Below are 16,908 nucleotides of genomic sequence, written 5' to 3'. Positions count from 1 at the left end.
AATTCTTTCTGTTTTTAGCTACTGTTCAGCCAGATGGGAATTCATTGACTGGGGCTGAGCTGCAATAGTGTATATCTTTATGTAGTCTTTCTGCAGTCTTGTTTGTTCAGGTAGAGTTAACAGATATTTCTGCTAGCTTTAAATAAGTTAATGCAATTCTATATCAGATTAGAGAGCCATTTGTTGACACAATTTTTGGCTTATTTGAATTGATGGTCATTGTGAAGAACTATACTCGGTGCAAAAGTGTAAAGTGGAATACCGTTCTGCAAATTTTATAGAATTGCACTTTAGCTTATGCACTTTGAATGTGATTGAAAATTCTTTTTGTGTTGGGCTAATTTACATACCTTTTGGGACTTCAGTTCGATGCAGCAGCGTGTCAGACACAAAAGTGGCAATAATAATGGAGCTACGTTTTTTCTGCATGTGATTTAATTTCTCAGGCATTGCAGACTGATTAAAATGTTTAATTTGCTGTATTTGTGAAGGCCTTTTCCAGTGAAAGGCTGTGTTCAGCCTTTAAGCGAAGCGTACTGTTTCGCAAGGACAAAGAGGACAGAGATGTAGTCACTCCTTTAGTTATCAAAGAATAACTTTTTTTTTCACTGTAAAAATCTGCATAGCTATTCTGTGTTTAATGCAAGAACTTCTTGCACACTGCTATATTTTAGGGGTTTGGTGACCATAGGGAACGTCACCTATGGGATTGATCCCATGGATTCGTCCTCTGGCTCCAAACACATTTTATACCCACTGGATAATGTGAAGAAAGAGCCCACAATGTGCGGAGTAACCACCGAAGGCCATGAAGGGGAACATGCAGGGGAAAATCACCATCCCAGTATGACTCAGCTGCTGCGAGTAAGTGCACCGCTGTTTTCTCCATGGTCCCTATAATGGATTTTGTGAATGTTCAGCTAAGAATATGGAAGCAGCTTATTGGATTTCCTGGGGTTTAGCACATACCTAAAGGTTCCTGATCCAGAGGGTTTTCTACGCTGCTGGAAAATGCAATTGTCTCAACAAAGCAGTTGCAATTTTCTTCTGCTTCTCCACACAGCAGTGAGAGTTCAGTGGCTAGCTAGATTATTCATTGACAGAGCTTGCAGGGACTTTTAAGAGCAGGAACAGTACCATCATTGGAGAGGCTCATTATCAAAGTATTGCATCATAAGCCAGCAGAATATTGTGTTTAGTCCGTTCTCCTAACCATCAGTGTAACAGGTAGGTGTGAATGTCCCCCTTGCTGTTTAAAGACTGGCTATATGGGAACACAGTTGCAGGAAAAGCAGGAGTATCAAAAGTACTAAGGGGCCGCAGCATTTGGTTGTTAGTATATTTCTGCTCCTGTATAAAAATGCATACTGTCTTTCCAAAGAAACCTGTGTGAAAAGTAAAAAGGTCCCCTGCTTAGGAAACACTGTAAGTCCTTGTGTAGCTCAATTTTAGTGTAAAACGCTGTAGAGAAATTGTCATTGCTTTAGATTGCACTTCTTGGTTTTGGCTAGTTTTCAACTTGGCAGAGTGTCTCTTAAACCACTAGTTGTGTCAAGTGAGATATGACAATATAATATTTCTTGTTGTTACTTACACCTGAATTAAGGAACTTGAAATTATCCAAAACCTTTTTTCCCAGAGAAAAAGAGCCGTCCTACATCAAACAAGATATGTGGAGCTATTCATAGTTGTGGATAAAGAAAAGGTAGGGATTGTGTATTGCTTCCTCTTCCTTCTCCCAAGGAGATGACTTGAAAAGCCCTCAGTCTCCGTTATTCCCGAATGGGCTGTTGAAAGACAATGACACTTCAGACAAGGTTATGCAAAAATGTTAACCTATAACTGAATAAACGTGTCCGATGTGATACTCCTCAAGAAAACAGTAAACTGTCAGACATGGAGAGTTTCTATCAGCAAAGGAATTAATAATGGAAGGAAAACACATGGCAAAAACTGCCTTTCCTGTCTTCTCTTGGATATTGAACAGCTCAGTAACAGCAATGAAGATGCTGTTTTCTTGATGATCATCTTGATAAGCAGGGGTTCAACTTTGTGTCTTTTAAGCAGGAGATTGGGAGCCTGGCAAGAATGATTTTTGTTATTAGTCTTAAAATGTTTTATTCATTTTTCTGAGTTTTTTCTTTATATTCTTTTCATGACCAAGTTTATTTATGTTGCAGTTTGAAGATTTTGGGAAAAGTGAAACAGAAGTAAGAGAACACATGGTGCAACTGGCAAACTTCCTTGATAGTGTAAGTTACAGACACGCTGACCTTAAGTAGGAATGACAGCATATGCAGCAGCCTTTCAGCCGTGTTTAAGTTTATAAACTTCCGCCTTGGAGTTTGTTCTCTTACCACTTCGGAGAGAATGAAATAAAGGTTTTTGTCAAGCTAGGAACTAAACCTGTTCCGATGGGTCATCACTATGAAAGCTTTTTTCCTCCCCTAAATTCATCTGCAGTTATACTTGAGATTTAACTTAGGGAACTGTTGTAACCTGTGACACACAGTGACAGGACAGGTTATTGCTGACTTTGTGTACGTAACCTTTAGGTTAGAGGAAAAAGCATGTCTTTCAACTTGACTATTTCAGATGATGATATTTGTCAGGATTTAGACTACTTTTTATTTCTGTCTTGGATTTCCTTGTAGTATGGCCAGTGTGGCATTTAAGCGTTGATTCTTTAGCTAATTAAATTTTAACTTAGTGGGAAAATGCATCCTGGTGATATGAATGGTGTACTAAATTTAAAAAAAAAAAAGTGGAAAAAATATGGGGGGAAAAAGTAGGTTCTCACAGTAAGATACATAACACAAAACCACTTGTTCTTATCTGAAGGTCTTCAGAAATATTTTTCCTTTTTATTTTATATTTTCTTCCCCAGATGTACGTAATGTTGAACATCCGCATTGTACTGGTTGGCCTGGAGATCTGGAAGTACGAAAACATCATTAGTACAGATGGAGGTGCTGGTGATGTGCTGGCAAACTTTGTACAGTGGCGAGAGAAGAATCTTGTTTTGCGACGGAGACATGACAGTGCCCAGTTTGTTCTGTGAGTTGAGGTTCCTTCCCTTTGACTTTTAAGAAGCTTATTCTATTCCTGTCGGCTTAGCTCTGCTCTAGTATCAAAAGTAGCTGTCTTCTGGCAGAGTATTGAATGCAATCTGCTGTGTTTTATGGGAAAACACTCCAAGTCAACTTAAGGATTTTAAGGTTTCTGTGGTCCTTGAATTCAGTGTCCTCTCTGACAGATACATTCCTAAACTTATTTTCTTGTCGCACATCTCCTGCAATGTTTTATTTTTGTATTGTGTAAAGCTTGTAATCAGATAATCCTTTGTCAGGATTGCACACTGTTTAGACTTGTAGGGCTTTTTTGCTTGGAAGTGAGTATAAGCCTGGTGCTGAGCATTGCATCCGCACGGAGTAAAAGCTGTTTCTGCAGTTGGAATCCAGAAACCAGCTGCGCAGTTTGAGCTTTGCCGTGTGACATTAATCTGTCCGTTCCTGTTGCCTGAAGCAAGCACCGAATTTGCAGGACGCGTGCCCCCGTGCACTTCCTGCCCCTGCAGATAGCACAGTACTTAGGAAGTCACTACCCAAAGTACAAGGGAGGGCAGAGGCGAGAGCACTGCTCTGCACAGGGGCAGCTGCCTGATCTGCCCTTGCACAAAGCAGTAGCTCCCCTTCCTGCAGGGCAGCAGGAGCTCAGAGCCTCTTCTCCTCTGAGGCAGAGCACCGCTGGTCAGGTTATGAGGGCAAGATGGCTGAAAAAACTGCTTTTAAAGATTGTTTTATATGAAGTAAAATGTGGTTCATTGCAATTAAGCTTTAAGATCTATGTAGAAACAAAATAAGATAGTAATGAAAAGGAAGTCAGCAAGGAAAGGAACCTATGTTTGGCAATAGTAGAAAGGCAGTTAATGGCCAATTTAAACACATGATTTTAAGGGTGGAGAACTTAGCTTTTCATGTTTAGAAGGAATATGTGGGAGAGGCTGACTCTCTGCAATCTCTTAATTTAAAAGAAAAAAAATGAACAGAAAGATAAAGCTGAAGTAGTACTTTTATACCCAAAATAATCAGTAGCACTTGTAGCAGTGTTCTTCCCATTTGCTAGCATACGAGAGCTGAAAAGCCAGTGTTTTGTGCCCAGAAGCTACTGAGTGGCTGTATGGATGGGCTGTATTGTTAACAGACGGTATCATGTTGTCTGTATGGTTGGGAAGATTATCTTTCTCTTTTTCTCTCACTGACTGTAGGAAGAAGGGATTTGGTGGCACTGCTGGAATGGCCTATGTTGGAACAGTGTGCTCCAAGAGCCACGCAGGAGGCATTAATGTGGTGAGATATCTTTAGTAATGCTGTGAGTATGAACGAGATAAAATAAATAAATTGCACTCCACACGTCTTCCTGGAAGTGCAGAATCTTTAACACAGCTGAAGTGGTTTAATGGGGGCTTTCATGTGGTCACTGTTTCTGGCAATTCCTTGAAGAGTTGTGACCCGGGTATCTACTGTCTTCTGCATCCTCTGATTAGCCTTCCCTCTCCTCAGCATGCAGTGCTCATGAGGAAGGGACAGGATTTCTCTGCTGATGTTTTCAGCACCCATGTTGTAGAAGTATGTGGGAGCTGTGAGCATTCATCTCAAATCTGTCCCCTGTTGGTGTCTGCTTGACATCTGCAGCTGTGCCATTTTGCGGAACAGTGCTGGTTGGTTGCCCTCCTATGTGAAATTACAGAGCATTAATGAGCTGCATTGACTTTTTGGCACATAAGTGAGCACTGACTTTCTCAATATCAAGTGTCCGCTAACTAACTTTGTTTTGCTCTTGTGCAGTTTGGAAAAATCAGTATACAGATGTTTGCATCGATTATGGCTCACGAACTGGGACATAACCTGGGGATGAACCATGATGATGAAAGAGTCTGTCACTGTGGAGCAAGCAGTTGCATTATGAGCTCTGGGGCATCGTAAGTAACTGAGGAAAGGGGAGGCGATTCCAAACTCAAAACTCCCTGTGTATATGCTTAGTTCTTACAACTCACAGGAAAGCAAGTATCACGCTTGTTCTGCAACCTGAGGGAGTGCTTGTGGATTGACATGGTGTAAAGATATGCACATGTTCTCTGTACAGGGGATCAAGGAACTTCAGCAGCTGCAGTGCAGAAGACTTCGAGAAGCTAACTCTCAACAAAGGTGGAAGCTGCCTGCTCAACGTTCCCAAGCCTGATGAAACCTATAGCGTCCCATACTGTGGGAACAGGCTGGTGGATGTAGGGGAGGAGTGTGACTGTGGTTCGCCAAAGGTTAGGAGCTTGCATGTCTTACAAATGCTGCCTGGGAAGCCTTGCATGCCCCTCACTGGAGAGCAGCCTGTGACTGGCTGAGGGTGTGATTTCCTGACATTCACAGAACTTCTGTTTTCAGGAATGTGAAAGCGATCCTTGCTGTGAACCAGGTACTTGTAGGCTCCGATCCGGTGCTGCATGCGCTTACGGTGACTGCTGTAAAAACTGCCAGGTGAGAGACTGAGATGTATTATTTGGAAGTGTTCTTCAGTGGGTTTAGAAAAGGAGTGTAGACTTAGCCAGTGCATCTGTGAGATGAGCAGCACACTCTGTACTGGGAATTGCCCTGCATGTTTACAGCACCCCCAGAGGGCTGCAGATCAATGCCCTTTTTGTTGGGAGCACACAGCGGGTTGGGTGCATCATTCGCTGCTGTGAGGTTTATGTTTTCTGATAGTTTTCCCCCCCAACTCTCTCTTTAGCTCCTTCCTGGAGGAACTGAGTGTCGGGCAAGTAACAATGAGTGTGACCTACCAGAGTACTGCAACGGCACATCCCAGTTCTGCCAGCCAGACTTCACTGTTCAGAATGGTCACCCGTGCCACAACGAGGAAGCCTACTGTTACAATGGCGTTTGCCAGTACTACGATGCACAGTGTCAGGATATCTTTGGCTCAAGTGAGAGAGAGCACAATATTACAGTTTTTCTAGGAGACGTAGTTAAAAGAAAACACTGAGCTTATTTAAATGTTTCATTGCTTTCCTGTAACAATGACCAGATGGCTTTGGCAAAGGACTTGTAATGGTGGTATTTATGGCTTTACCTTTGCACATTTTTTCTTTTTTACAGTTAGTGCTGTGCTGGTGATTCGAGTAGTAGTTTTCTGAGCATTCCTATTACAATGAGGCTTCTGGTTTATAGGACTTGAAATAACATCCAGTCAATTATGCCATTTGATAAGTGACTTTTTTTTTTAACTTGGAACCTTGTGGTGCTGATGTTTTCACTCTACCGTTTTGATCAAGCTCTTGAGCTATCTGTGTTGCATGGAAAACATTAGGCATAGCAGGGTAATTGGTTTGGGGAATGGAAACATGATGATGTGAGATGTTTCTGTCTCTATTTAACCTGGTTCCTCTGTCTGGGGGAATGGGCTGTTTTTTTCAGAAGCCAAAGCTGCCCCGAACATTTGTTTTGCTGAAGTGAACTCCAAGGGTGATAGATTTGGCAATTGTGGTTTCCACGGCCATGACTACAAGAAATGTTCCAGCTGGTGAGTTGAGCCTGACACATCAAGAAATTCCTAAATGTATCATTGAGAATCTTTATTTGGGTGCCACAGTATTAATTTGGGGTTTTACAGCAGGCTCGCTGGGGGAGGGAGACATAATGCCATAATCTAACCTTATCAGCAATGCATGCGTCACTCAGTAACCACAGGGAGGTGGCTTAGAAAAGGTCTGAAAAAGATTTGAAACTTCTGAAGGTGTTAGTAGCACTTAACTAACTCACAGACCCCACACCTGCATTCATAAGCTTTGCTGGCTTTTGTTTTAGATTGTCTGGCTTTTAACTCTTGCCCTTAATAGTTGAAATGGGTTTGAATATTCAGGCAATTCTTCTGTAGCTGGGTTTTGAAGCTTTTGTGCTTGTGCTGCAATTCCAATGCTTGCAATGTTCTGTTGCCTCAGGGTGTCTTTGTGTCATGCACTCAGACTTGGGGCTATGGCAGGGAGAGTTTGTTCTACATCTGCCATCATTGATTGTTCTTATCCTGAAGTCTTTACATACAGGAAAAAGAATAGGAAATGGTCATGTTTTCTTTTATGTAAAGATCCTGGCAGCTTGCAGAAAGAACGGGTAAATCCATACTCTTCCAGCACTGAAACGAGGCCCAGCTCAATTCTGTTTGGCAGGTTGCCTCAATTTTATTTTCAAGTAGCGTCTTCCAGTAGAAAGAAAAGGTCATATCTGCTTTTAGTTGTCTTCTCAGAATAAATTAGTGTCATCATTACAGCATTTGTATGTTGATGTTGTAGGAATGCCATGTGTGGCAAGCTGCAATGTGAAAATGTGAAAACTATGCCTGTTTTTGGAATTAAGCCTGCCATTATCCAAACTCCCATTAGAGGCACCACGTGCTGGGGTGTAGATTTCCAGCTAGGCTCTGATGTCCCTGATCCAGGAATGGTGAATGAAGGCACCAAATGTGGTACTGGAAAGGTAATTAACAAGTCCAAAGTGACTACTAGTAATTTGGGGTTTTAATGCGAATAAAACTTTCAGCTGCATTGTTTCATGGGTACCTATGGCCACTATTCTTTTGGGAGGGGTTCACATAGTTAATGCAGAACTGAGTAAGTCCGTTATGTACACACACTGCTTAGTATTGCAGTGCATGTCCAGAAAAAAAAATAATCTAAAACCCTTCTCATTTGTAGAGGAAGCAAAAGAAAACAAGTATTTTAAGAGTCAGAATCTTTCCTCCATCAGTGAGCAGGAAGAACTAGGCTTGCACAAATGCCTCTAAGAAATTTTTCAATTAAAATCAACCTAAACTAAATAGACTTGAGAAGCTTAGCACCAGTAGAGGAATGTGCATTCCACATACCCATACTGCACACTGCTAATCCTTTACATTCAGACAAAAGCCTTCAAGTGACAATTCAGACCCCATACTGAGAAACCTTTTGTAGAGGAGATGTTCCTGTGGAGTTAAGGTTTAACACACAGGAGTCTGAGACTTGCTTTGCGGTCCATGAGAACAGAGTGCCTTGAAAGCCATGTGCATGGGCTATCGGAGGTAAAGCAGGCAGCCTGGGGAGCAAGGAGTAGGAAGAAAAGGGGTAGGTCAGTGAAAAGCCATCATGCTTCACTTGTGTGCGTCTCTTTAACTCCCCTAGATCTGTAGGCATTTCCAGTGTGTGAGTGCCTCTGTCCTGAACTATGACTGTGATGTAGAAAGGCAGTGTCACGGGCATGGGGTAAGTAGTGCAGGAGCCTCTGCTCCTACAAATAGTCCGCTTAGAACGGATGCTAAGACTAAGTTTTGATATAACTAGCAGTGCTTCTGTACAAGGCTGTCTGACATCTTTGTTATGAGTTAAGAGAACGCTGGATTTTTAGAGCCAATAACCATACTAATATATAAACTGACTGTTCTTATTGCCAAAGGTCACAGTTTGAAAAAGGTACACTGTAACTGTGATCACTCAATAGCGTTTATATACTAGTCTTCTTTTCACCTTGGAAGTCTCTTACCCTCCTCTGTTTAAGGACTAACTAATGGGGAATAAAGTAATCACAACGCTAGATGTAGTGATTAAAAATACCACTTGGGGTTCTTGAGGGTGAGTTTTCCTATTAACAGCTGCTTTTTAGTGTTGTCAATGAGAAAAGTGCCTTTAACGGTCCACAAAAATTGTACCAAAATTGCGTAAGTCATGCAAGTTTCAAATTGATGAATAGTAACTTTTTTTGTTTGTTTAACTTTGATAAAACTCTCTCTAAAATGTCTCTGGTCAAGACAGTGTATAACAGTATCAAAATATATATATACTTGAAAGCTCTTAAGATAATAATTTGTTTGCTGGGCAGGAGTAATTCCCAGTTCCAGGATTGCTAATGTAATTTGAAACTGCATCTCAAAAAAAAGGGCAGTTGGGACAGCTAATCTTTGGAAGCTCATCCTGAACAATGCTGTGCTTGCTCAATCATGTGAAATCTTGAAGACACGTGGCCTGGCCTGGCCTGGCCAAAGACCATCTAGAATTGACCTGGGAATTACTGGTTAAAGTTCTCCAGGATGAGTGATGTGGAAGGGATGGAATAGACAGTCATGGCTACAGCATGCTGCTTTTAAAAATACTGAAACATAAGTTACCAATTTTTTTTATGCAGACCTTTGCAAAATGAGTGTTCAACTGAATATTAAAATGGCTATTACAGTGAGTTTTCAAAACAATTTGTGTTATTCCAGCAACTCTGTCACTGTGTGTGTATAATGATAACCTTTTGCTCTGTATCCTAGGAGGAGAAATTCCTGAGTGCAGTTAGTAGCTTTTCATGTATTTTTTTTTAAATTTCCAAATAGGCTGTAGCAGTTGAAGACACCTTGCTGTCTTTGTGTTCTCACTATTCTTAGCCAGAAGATATTTTCTCTGGGGACATGGAGTAATAGATGGCTTCTTCCTCTGTTTTGATTTTTATTTATTTGTGTATGTGTTTTATTTAAATATAGGTGTGCAATAACAACAGGAATTGTCACTGTGAAGCAGGCTGGGCCCCTCCTTACTGTGAGACTAAAGGCTACGGAGGGAGTCTTGACAGTGGACCTCCTTATAACGGCAAGTAGTGTGAAGGCGACTCTGGAGCTGTTGGCCTGTCTTGCTAGGGGTGATGCCGGGCTGTGTGCAGAGTGCCTGACTGCTTTGAAGCAGCTAAATTCTGGTGTCTAGTGCTGGTGGTTGGCTGTTTACCAGGTTTCATTTGCAGCCAATAGGTTTCATTTGCAAGCAATACTAGTTAGGGTTTTGAGCTCAAGGTGTTGCCTGCCTTTCTTTTGGGATGCTGGAGATCTTCACAGAAACTGGTCTGTTTTAACTGTCTTCAGCTGATTTCTGCCAACTTGGACCAAAATCATCTTGGACTTCTCTCTATCTAAGCTGGGAAAATGGCCCTTTCTAATTTTAGATCCAAAGAAAACATGAAATTTGGCTGAGGATGCAGGTTCAAATTCGTGGATGTGAACCTGCATCTCCACAAGGGCGTGCTCCTTCTAGCAGTGATGGCAGAGATGAGTAGCTGCCCTGTTCTAGTATCTGCAGGTAGCTGCATGTGCACCTGCAAGACTAACATCTGGCCTAGGTGGGCTAGGGCAATGCATGTTGATAAGTCGCTATTTTATTAACGTTTGTTATTTAAGTGCAGACAGCATGCTTCGTTTGGTAGTAAATGCAAATGTAGTCCCTGCCCCAAGCATCTTACGGTATAGAAGAGGGGTACACGATACAGAAACGGGGAGATACAGAGGTTTGTGACACTATATTGTTTGTAGATTTTCAGTTTGCCTTTTTTTTTTTTTTTTGGAGGGAAGAGATGGGTTGGGGAGGGAATTTTGTGGTTATTTCATGTAATTTTTCCTCCAGGAAGAGGTACTGGGTCAACATTTGACATAGCAAGAAGATGTATCTATGCATGTAGAAGATGTATCTATCTGTTTGCACGGGAAGAGTGGGGTAGTGGAGCAAAATTCGTGTACATGAAAGAGCAAACTGAAAGGCTGTAAAGCTGACTTTCTTCACTGACAGTTTGAAGATGAAAGAGGAAGCAAAATTCAAGCTTTAAGCTGGAGAAAACTTGCAGTGCCCTTATGGAATATATAAAGAAGGGATTGATACAGTCCCTGTGTGAACTGGAAGAATGATCTTGAAGACCATTTTTAATAAGATGGTAGAGGTTTTTGAGGGAACCTAGATACTGTGTTAAGGTAATAACAGACTGGAGAATCACATCACAGCCTGTTGCAGAGAAATTTGCCATGTATAAAAATGCAGAGATTGCTAAGAACCTGAGCTCTTTGTGTACAGCAAACAATGGTAGGACTGGATCCAAGGGAGGAAGCTCTGTTTTCCTATCTTTCAGATGAGTTCATAAAATGTTCACAGTGATGGAGTGGAAGAAATTAGGTATTAATTTTGTAATGCAATATGCTGTTATAGCCCAGTATATCATGAAGTATGTTTTTTTTCATCTGTGACCAGAGAATTGCTGGAAAAAGATGATCAGAAAAGAGAATATTTGGGCATATGTCTTGCAGTCTTAATAGTTTCTTTAGGTTTTTCTTCCATGAAGAATGGAGGGTAGTTGAAAAAACCAATCCTGCTAAATGCTGCAATGAGTTGAGAGGTGGTAATGCTATATACTTTTTTCCTCTTCATCCTTTTGTCCCTATCAGACAAAGACACCTCACTGAGGAATGGGCTACTGGTATTTTTTTTCCTGGTCCTACCACTCCTTATAGCTGCTGCTCTGGCATTTGCAAGGAGAGACAGGCTGAAGCGATGGTTTAGAAGGTTAATGTCACGCTGTCATTCGTAAGTATATTCTCCTCCTTACCTTCTCTTCTGCCCTTTTGAAGTAGTCCATAGACATTTCTGTACACAAGCCAATACCAACATATGTAGGCATATTCCAGTACCAAGATGGTCAAGCAAAGACTGCTGCATCAAGTGTCACGTGTAGCTTGCCCTTGGCAATGACACAAAAGATTAATGTTTTTCTGTTCCCACAATGTTTTTTTCTTTTTACAATTATGTTTGTTGCAATGTTTTTGGTAATAGTTTTTTCGTGTTTTTTTTTGGTTCCTATGTTTAGTACAGAAGCAAAGCTGTCATAATCCTAAACAGAAAAAAGGTTATGTTGTTTCTTAGATATGTGGCTGTCCTGATGTTTGATATTTGCTAAGATACAGTAAACCCATCTAGCAAGTAAGAAGCACTTGGATTCGTAGCCTACTTGGTCATTCTAACAAGTTTATATGCTCACACGGTTTATGTCACTTGGATTTCAGGTCATTTCAGTCACCACCTCCTAGAACAGAAACAGAACCAAGAAACTACCAACACAGAGGCTTTTCACATGGCACGCCTTATTCTTCAAGAAGTGTACCCATGGTAGGGATGATCCACTTTCCATTACTTCATTTGTTATTTGTCTCTAAAGTAACAGATGAGGACAGTTTTTTATTATTTTTGCACTGACAGAGGCTTCAAAGCTATTTTATTTTTTCATTTCTGTAATCATGTTTTCTCTTTGCTAAGAAGGGAGTAGAAGTATTATTGCCTAAAGGCAGTGGAAAAGCTCCTCTGTTCTCCCCTCTTCAAGCACTATGGGTTTCTCTTATGGATTGTTTTGGCTTGGTGGGCAGTTTACCTGCTCTGCTACCCCCTCATCCTTACACTGGAAGCACTCATCCCACCTGGGGAGTGGAGCATTCCTTCCCACCTCCTTGGCCCCACTCCTTTGCAGACCTGTTCTGTCTCTGGGTGCAATAACCAGTCAAAGCACTGCTGCTAAACAAAGCAAACACTAGTCAAGATCAGCCCTTCTATTTTTTCCGGAAAGCAGTACTCTTCAGAATGCTGTTGCTTCTTTCTACTGAGCTTCTTGGAAGGAAGGAGTAACTCTGACATTTCCAGATCTGTTTGCAAGAGGTCTTAAATGTCAACTAAATAATGAAACAAATATTTCAATTTCCGAACTGTAACTCTGTGACTGTTCTTGTAATGTTTCCTTCATAGGATATGGAACCAAATACCTTCCCTGTGCCATCTTACCCAGTTAACCAGCATCCTCAGCAGGCTTACCACCAGTCCTACTACCCGTCTCCGCAATACCAGGCACCACAGCCACAGAAGCTGCCAACAAGGTTGGTTTGAGTTATTGCAAATACATCAGCACAACTGGTAGTAGTTATAGCTTGTCATTGCCTTCATCTGTGTGTTAGGGTATTTCATCATGTGTTATATGCATGCAGAACAGACCTATTATTGAAAAAATTTTCTCATTCATTTCATGCTTCAGAACTAAAGCGCTATTACCCGTAGCATTCATTTTACACATTGTCAGAGCTACATTTTGATTAACAGGTTTCAGAATGCTTTTCTGGGGCTAGATTAGCCCTGCATGCAGGTGAAGAAAATGCCTCTCAGAGACCATAGTTTAAAAGGAAATTACTCAAAAATCTGGCATCTCTCTGATTCATGAATATTATCGCCAAGTACAGGATCATTTCTTAATTAACTTTGAATAGTTTTTCCTTTATTTTTCATTTTACTTTTGAATTGTATTTCTAAGATCTTAATGCCTGTGCTGTAAAATATACTTATCCAGAAAGTACAATGCATCAAGAGAGGGAGTATTTTAAAATAGCTTGTGTTGGTGAGAAACTTGTGGGGGTCTTTAAACTGTTTTGGGAAAAATTGTTAATTGAAACTGTAGGAAGAAATACAGGCTCAAAGAAATACAAACTCAAAGAAGAGTTTGACCATGAGATGTTTGAAATGAGCCTTAGCTCTGGGAGCTGGGTGTGCTAGAAGCAGTGTAGCTGGAAAGGGGGCAGTCTCTGCCATCGGCCTTGGGGCACACTTGTGCAAAGCAAGAGGAAGAAGGGGCAGCTTTACTATGTGTGTTTTTAGACGTAGCCATCTGAACTCACAACAGCTTCTCTGTCCCCATTGTAGGCCACCTCCTCCGCAACAGAAATGTGTACCTCAGGGACCTCTTCCATCACAGCAAAAATGTTTACCTCAGGGACATTATTTTCCTTCTCGACCAGCACCTTTGCCTCCCAAATAGCTTTTGGCTTCTTTGAGGCCTTCACGTGAGCTGACCTGTTCGCTGAAGCAAAGCTGAAATTGCATTTATCCGTCTTGCATCGAGTGGCCCATGGTAATCCCAGAAAGGCTTCCTTCTGCAGCCTGGAATAAGGCAAATGAGATATTGAAGCAAGGAATGTAAAACTTTAAACTAAATACCTCTACCAAAGCTACAAGAACTGAAAACATCAAACCTGTTCTTAGATCTGTCTGAGTATTGTGGCTTTGTAAACTGCAGCAGGGCTGCCCAGCTGGGAGTGGAGCAGTCTGCAGTTAATTAATCTTTAAAGTACAGCACTTAGGAGTTGCTTTTCGTTTCCCCATTTCTGTTATGAGCCCTAATAATGAAATTATTTGTTGTCATCTTTCCAAACGTACAGTGAAGAATTAAAGTAACCCATACTAGTATCAAATCAAGGAAATCTGGCCAATTAATTTAAAACTTATTTTGCACGGACTGGAAACTGCTACCCATTTACACATAAATGGCACAAGCGGAATAAGGTATCAGTGTACTTTATCAGAGGAAGATAAATATATTGTAAACATGTTTATGCATGTATATATGTTTATTGATGTGTAATAATGCACTTATTCTTAATTTCATGCTGACTGACACTAAGCTGTACTATATGAACATTAAGTTTAATTTAATGTTTTTAAATTAGTAATTGTGAGTTGCTAAATGAGAATCCTGCACTAACTTCCACTAATACCATGAATGGGCAAGGAAAAAAAAGGTACGAAAAGACATGGCCATATTTTGTTTTTAAAAACTGAGTGTTCTTAGGTTTTAAATTGGGTCTAAAGACTACAAAGGAGTCCCTGCAGAACACTGAGAAGCAAAAAATGTGTATCTGCTTAGACCACCTGAGCTTCTCCGTGCACTTTAGACAGGAGCCTGTTGACTAATGCGACTTTGTCACCTAATCTTCAAACCCTTTTAATGTCGGTCAGGATGCTTATATAGGCTAACCTGCAGTACATTGGACTGCTGTCAGTTTCTGCAACATTGACTAAACCAGGTTTTAATAGTGCTTCTGAAAAGGAGTGTTTAGCACCCTGTGTGAGCAGAGGAGATCTGTTAGTTGTGATACAGTTGTGCTGTAAGTAGAAACTGAATGATGGTGGTGACGAGTAGAAGTCTATTGCACAAACTTGCAAAATCCGAAAAAAATACTGAAAAGTGTGCTTGGCTTTCTCACTTTGTGCTAGCCACTGAGTACAAACGCGCTCTGTAAAGATCCCCCATAATATTGCCAAAAGAAATCTTTTCCTTTGTATATACATATATAAATATATATATATATATATATATATAGTGTTTGCATTTGCAGTAATAAAATACTTGAACTCTTGTGGTTTCCCATAAACTTAGACTAAGATTTATAACACTATTAAAATATGTTAAATGTCAGCTAAGGTATCACCAGACTTATTTGTGGGGGTCTTCTGTTTGTTCCAAGATAATCACTTCCTACTTCTTGATGTATTCTACTCGGTTTGGGCTGTCTGTCTGTAAGTACCTCGCTTTGCTCTTTGTAAGGCCATGTCTGGCCGAGCCCCTCGAGGCAGCTCGCGACACGAGTGGCCAGGTTCGCTGGGTGTGTTTGGGAGGAGGGAACCCAGGTCACAAAGTAATCCTGGAGGAAGACGTACTTAACTGTATTTAAAGCTGTACGTGTGAACTAAAACTATGCTGAAAACGGTGCCTTCTAATAGTTAAGTTTTTGTACTTCAGTGTGCGTGTCAGCAATACTTGCAGGGCGGAGGTCTAGGGCAATGAACGTGCAGTTTTTACAAACAGTTCTGTGGAAAGGAAATTGCTCAGATTTTAAATGTATTAAATATTGAGTATGACTACTGACGTTTTTAAAGTGTACACTCATCCCTGTCACCTGATTAGGTCTGAAGGAGCAGGAAATGTTGTACATGTCCCATTCTCATTTAAAACGTTGCACTGGGAGCAACGTCGCCTGTTTCTGTGCGCCTCCGGGACCGCGCCGCGTGCCAGTTTTGTAGTGTTTGGGTGCAATGAAAGGGCTTTTACTGAACCCCTTTGTAAGAAACGAGCAATAAAGATGCCAGTTTTGTACAAAAGTGCTCTTGTCTGCTCCTGCTTTCCTGGTACAGGAACGGTCCCCAACGGCCGCAGCGTGGGGCAGTTACTGGTGGGGCCGTTACCAGCCAGGCTGCAGCATGGGGCCGTGCCTGGTGCTGCTGGCGGTGCTGCTGGCCGCGCTGCGTGAGTCTGCCTGCGGGCACCCGTGGGCCCCCAGCATGGGCGGTAGGGCTGTGCCCGGGGCTGCGGCCGGTAATGCCTCGCACAGCGCTCTCTATCTCTCTCTCTCTCTCTCTCTCTCTCTCTCTCCAGGTTCACGAGTACTGTCACAAATCACAGTCCCACTGCAACTGCCCCCAAACACAACAGGAGAGTCGGTACTTGAGCACCCCTGTTATTTCCTAAATACATACGTGTAGGTGTGAGTGGGCACATATGCCGGAGGCCCTGATCTCCTGGCTGCAGAGGGGTGATGGGGGTGGTGAGTGCTGGCGGCTGTAACAGCAGCCACAGAGGCTCAGCCTGCCTCGTGAGGAGCGTTTGCTTGTTGAGCTCCTGCAGTTGTCCTCAGCGCTTGCAGACTGCCCTCTGAGCTCGCTTTTCTGCAGCCACTGTTCCTAATTCTTCCTTTCTCTGCTCTTCTGCACACACAAGGGCACGCTGTCCTACGTCCTCGCGATCGAGGGGAGGCCGTACACCATTCACCTCCAGCAGCAGTAAGTGCCCTGGTGCTGCCCCGTCTGAGCACCGCTGGCTTGTGCAGTCCCACTGGAGGCCGCCCATCTGGCACGGGACGGTACTGGTCACCCGCAGAGGATGCGTTTGTGTGCCACGCACCCAAGTGCTGCGGGGCTGCAAGGGGCTGGAGCAGGGCTGGAGGGATGCTTGTGCCCGTGACCGCGGGTGGCAGCGGGTTTTGGACCTGCAAGAAGCCCCAGCACCGTTGGTGTGCAGTGCCTGCTGCAGGACCCGGTGCGAGCTTGAGAAGCTCTGGGTAAGACATGCGAGTTCTAGCGTTTAACTTTATGCTTTTCTTTTGCAGTCTCTTTATACCGGATGATTTTAGGATTTATATGTCTAATGAGATGGAGTCTTTGAAATCTGATTTGACCCATATCAAGGCGAGTTTGGACTGGTGGTTTTTTTTTTTTTTTTCTTTTAACCTGAA

The 16,908-nt window shown here is 42.1% G+C and overlaps 1 protein-coding gene across 5 annotated transcripts in view; it reads left to right on the top strand.

Annotated features, from left to right (window-relative positions):
* LOC310886780 (disintegrin and metalloproteinase domain-containing protein 9-like) overlaps positions 1-15,778 on the top strand; it is a 28,904-nt gene extending 13,126 nt beyond the window's left edge. For 3 of the 5 annotated variants that reach the window (XM_083811813.1, XM_083811811.1, XM_083811812.1), the window contains 18 exons: positions 675-864; positions 1,640-1,705; positions 2,181-2,252; positions 2,888-3,057; positions 4,268-4,349; positions 4,848-4,981; positions 5,146-5,317; positions 5,439-5,531; positions 5,782-5,977; positions 6,468-6,573; positions 7,340-7,523; positions 8,204-8,284; positions 9,541-9,646; positions 10,230-10,331; positions 11,257-11,395; positions 11,872-11,974; positions 12,602-12,729; positions 13,544-15,778. In XM_083811813.1, the coding sequence (XP_083667939.1) occupies positions 675-864; positions 1,640-1,705; positions 2,181-2,252; positions 2,888-3,057; positions 4,268-4,349; positions 4,848-4,981; positions 5,146-5,317; positions 5,439-5,531; positions 5,782-5,977; positions 6,468-6,573; positions 7,340-7,523; positions 8,204-8,284; positions 9,541-9,646; positions 10,230-10,331; positions 11,257-11,395; positions 11,872-11,974; positions 12,602-12,729; positions 13,544-13,658 (2,239 nt within the window). In that variant the 3' untranslated portion in view covers positions 13,659-15,778. The remainder of the gene's footprint in view (positions 1-674; positions 865-1,639; positions 1,706-2,180; positions 2,253-2,887; positions 3,058-4,267; positions 4,350-4,847; positions 4,982-5,145; positions 5,318-5,438; positions 5,532-5,781; positions 5,978-6,467; positions 6,574-7,339; positions 7,524-8,203; positions 8,285-9,540; positions 9,647-10,229; positions 10,332-11,256; positions 11,396-11,871; positions 11,975-12,601; positions 12,730-13,543) is intronic. The other 2 variants (XM_083811815.1, XM_083811814.1) reach the window with 1 other exon arrangement.
* The last annotated feature ends 1,130 nt before the right edge of the window (positions 15,779-16,908 follow it).

This window comes from Anser anser (assembly GCF_964211835.1).
Source record: "Anser anser genome assembly, chromosome: 26".
Classification (NCBI taxonomy): domain Eukaryota; kingdom Metazoa; phylum Chordata; class Aves; order Anseriformes; family Anatidae; genus Anser; species Anser anser.
The sequence above is the reverse complement of the archived record's forward strand: the minus strand, read 5'-3'. Positions and strand labels throughout refer to the sequence as shown.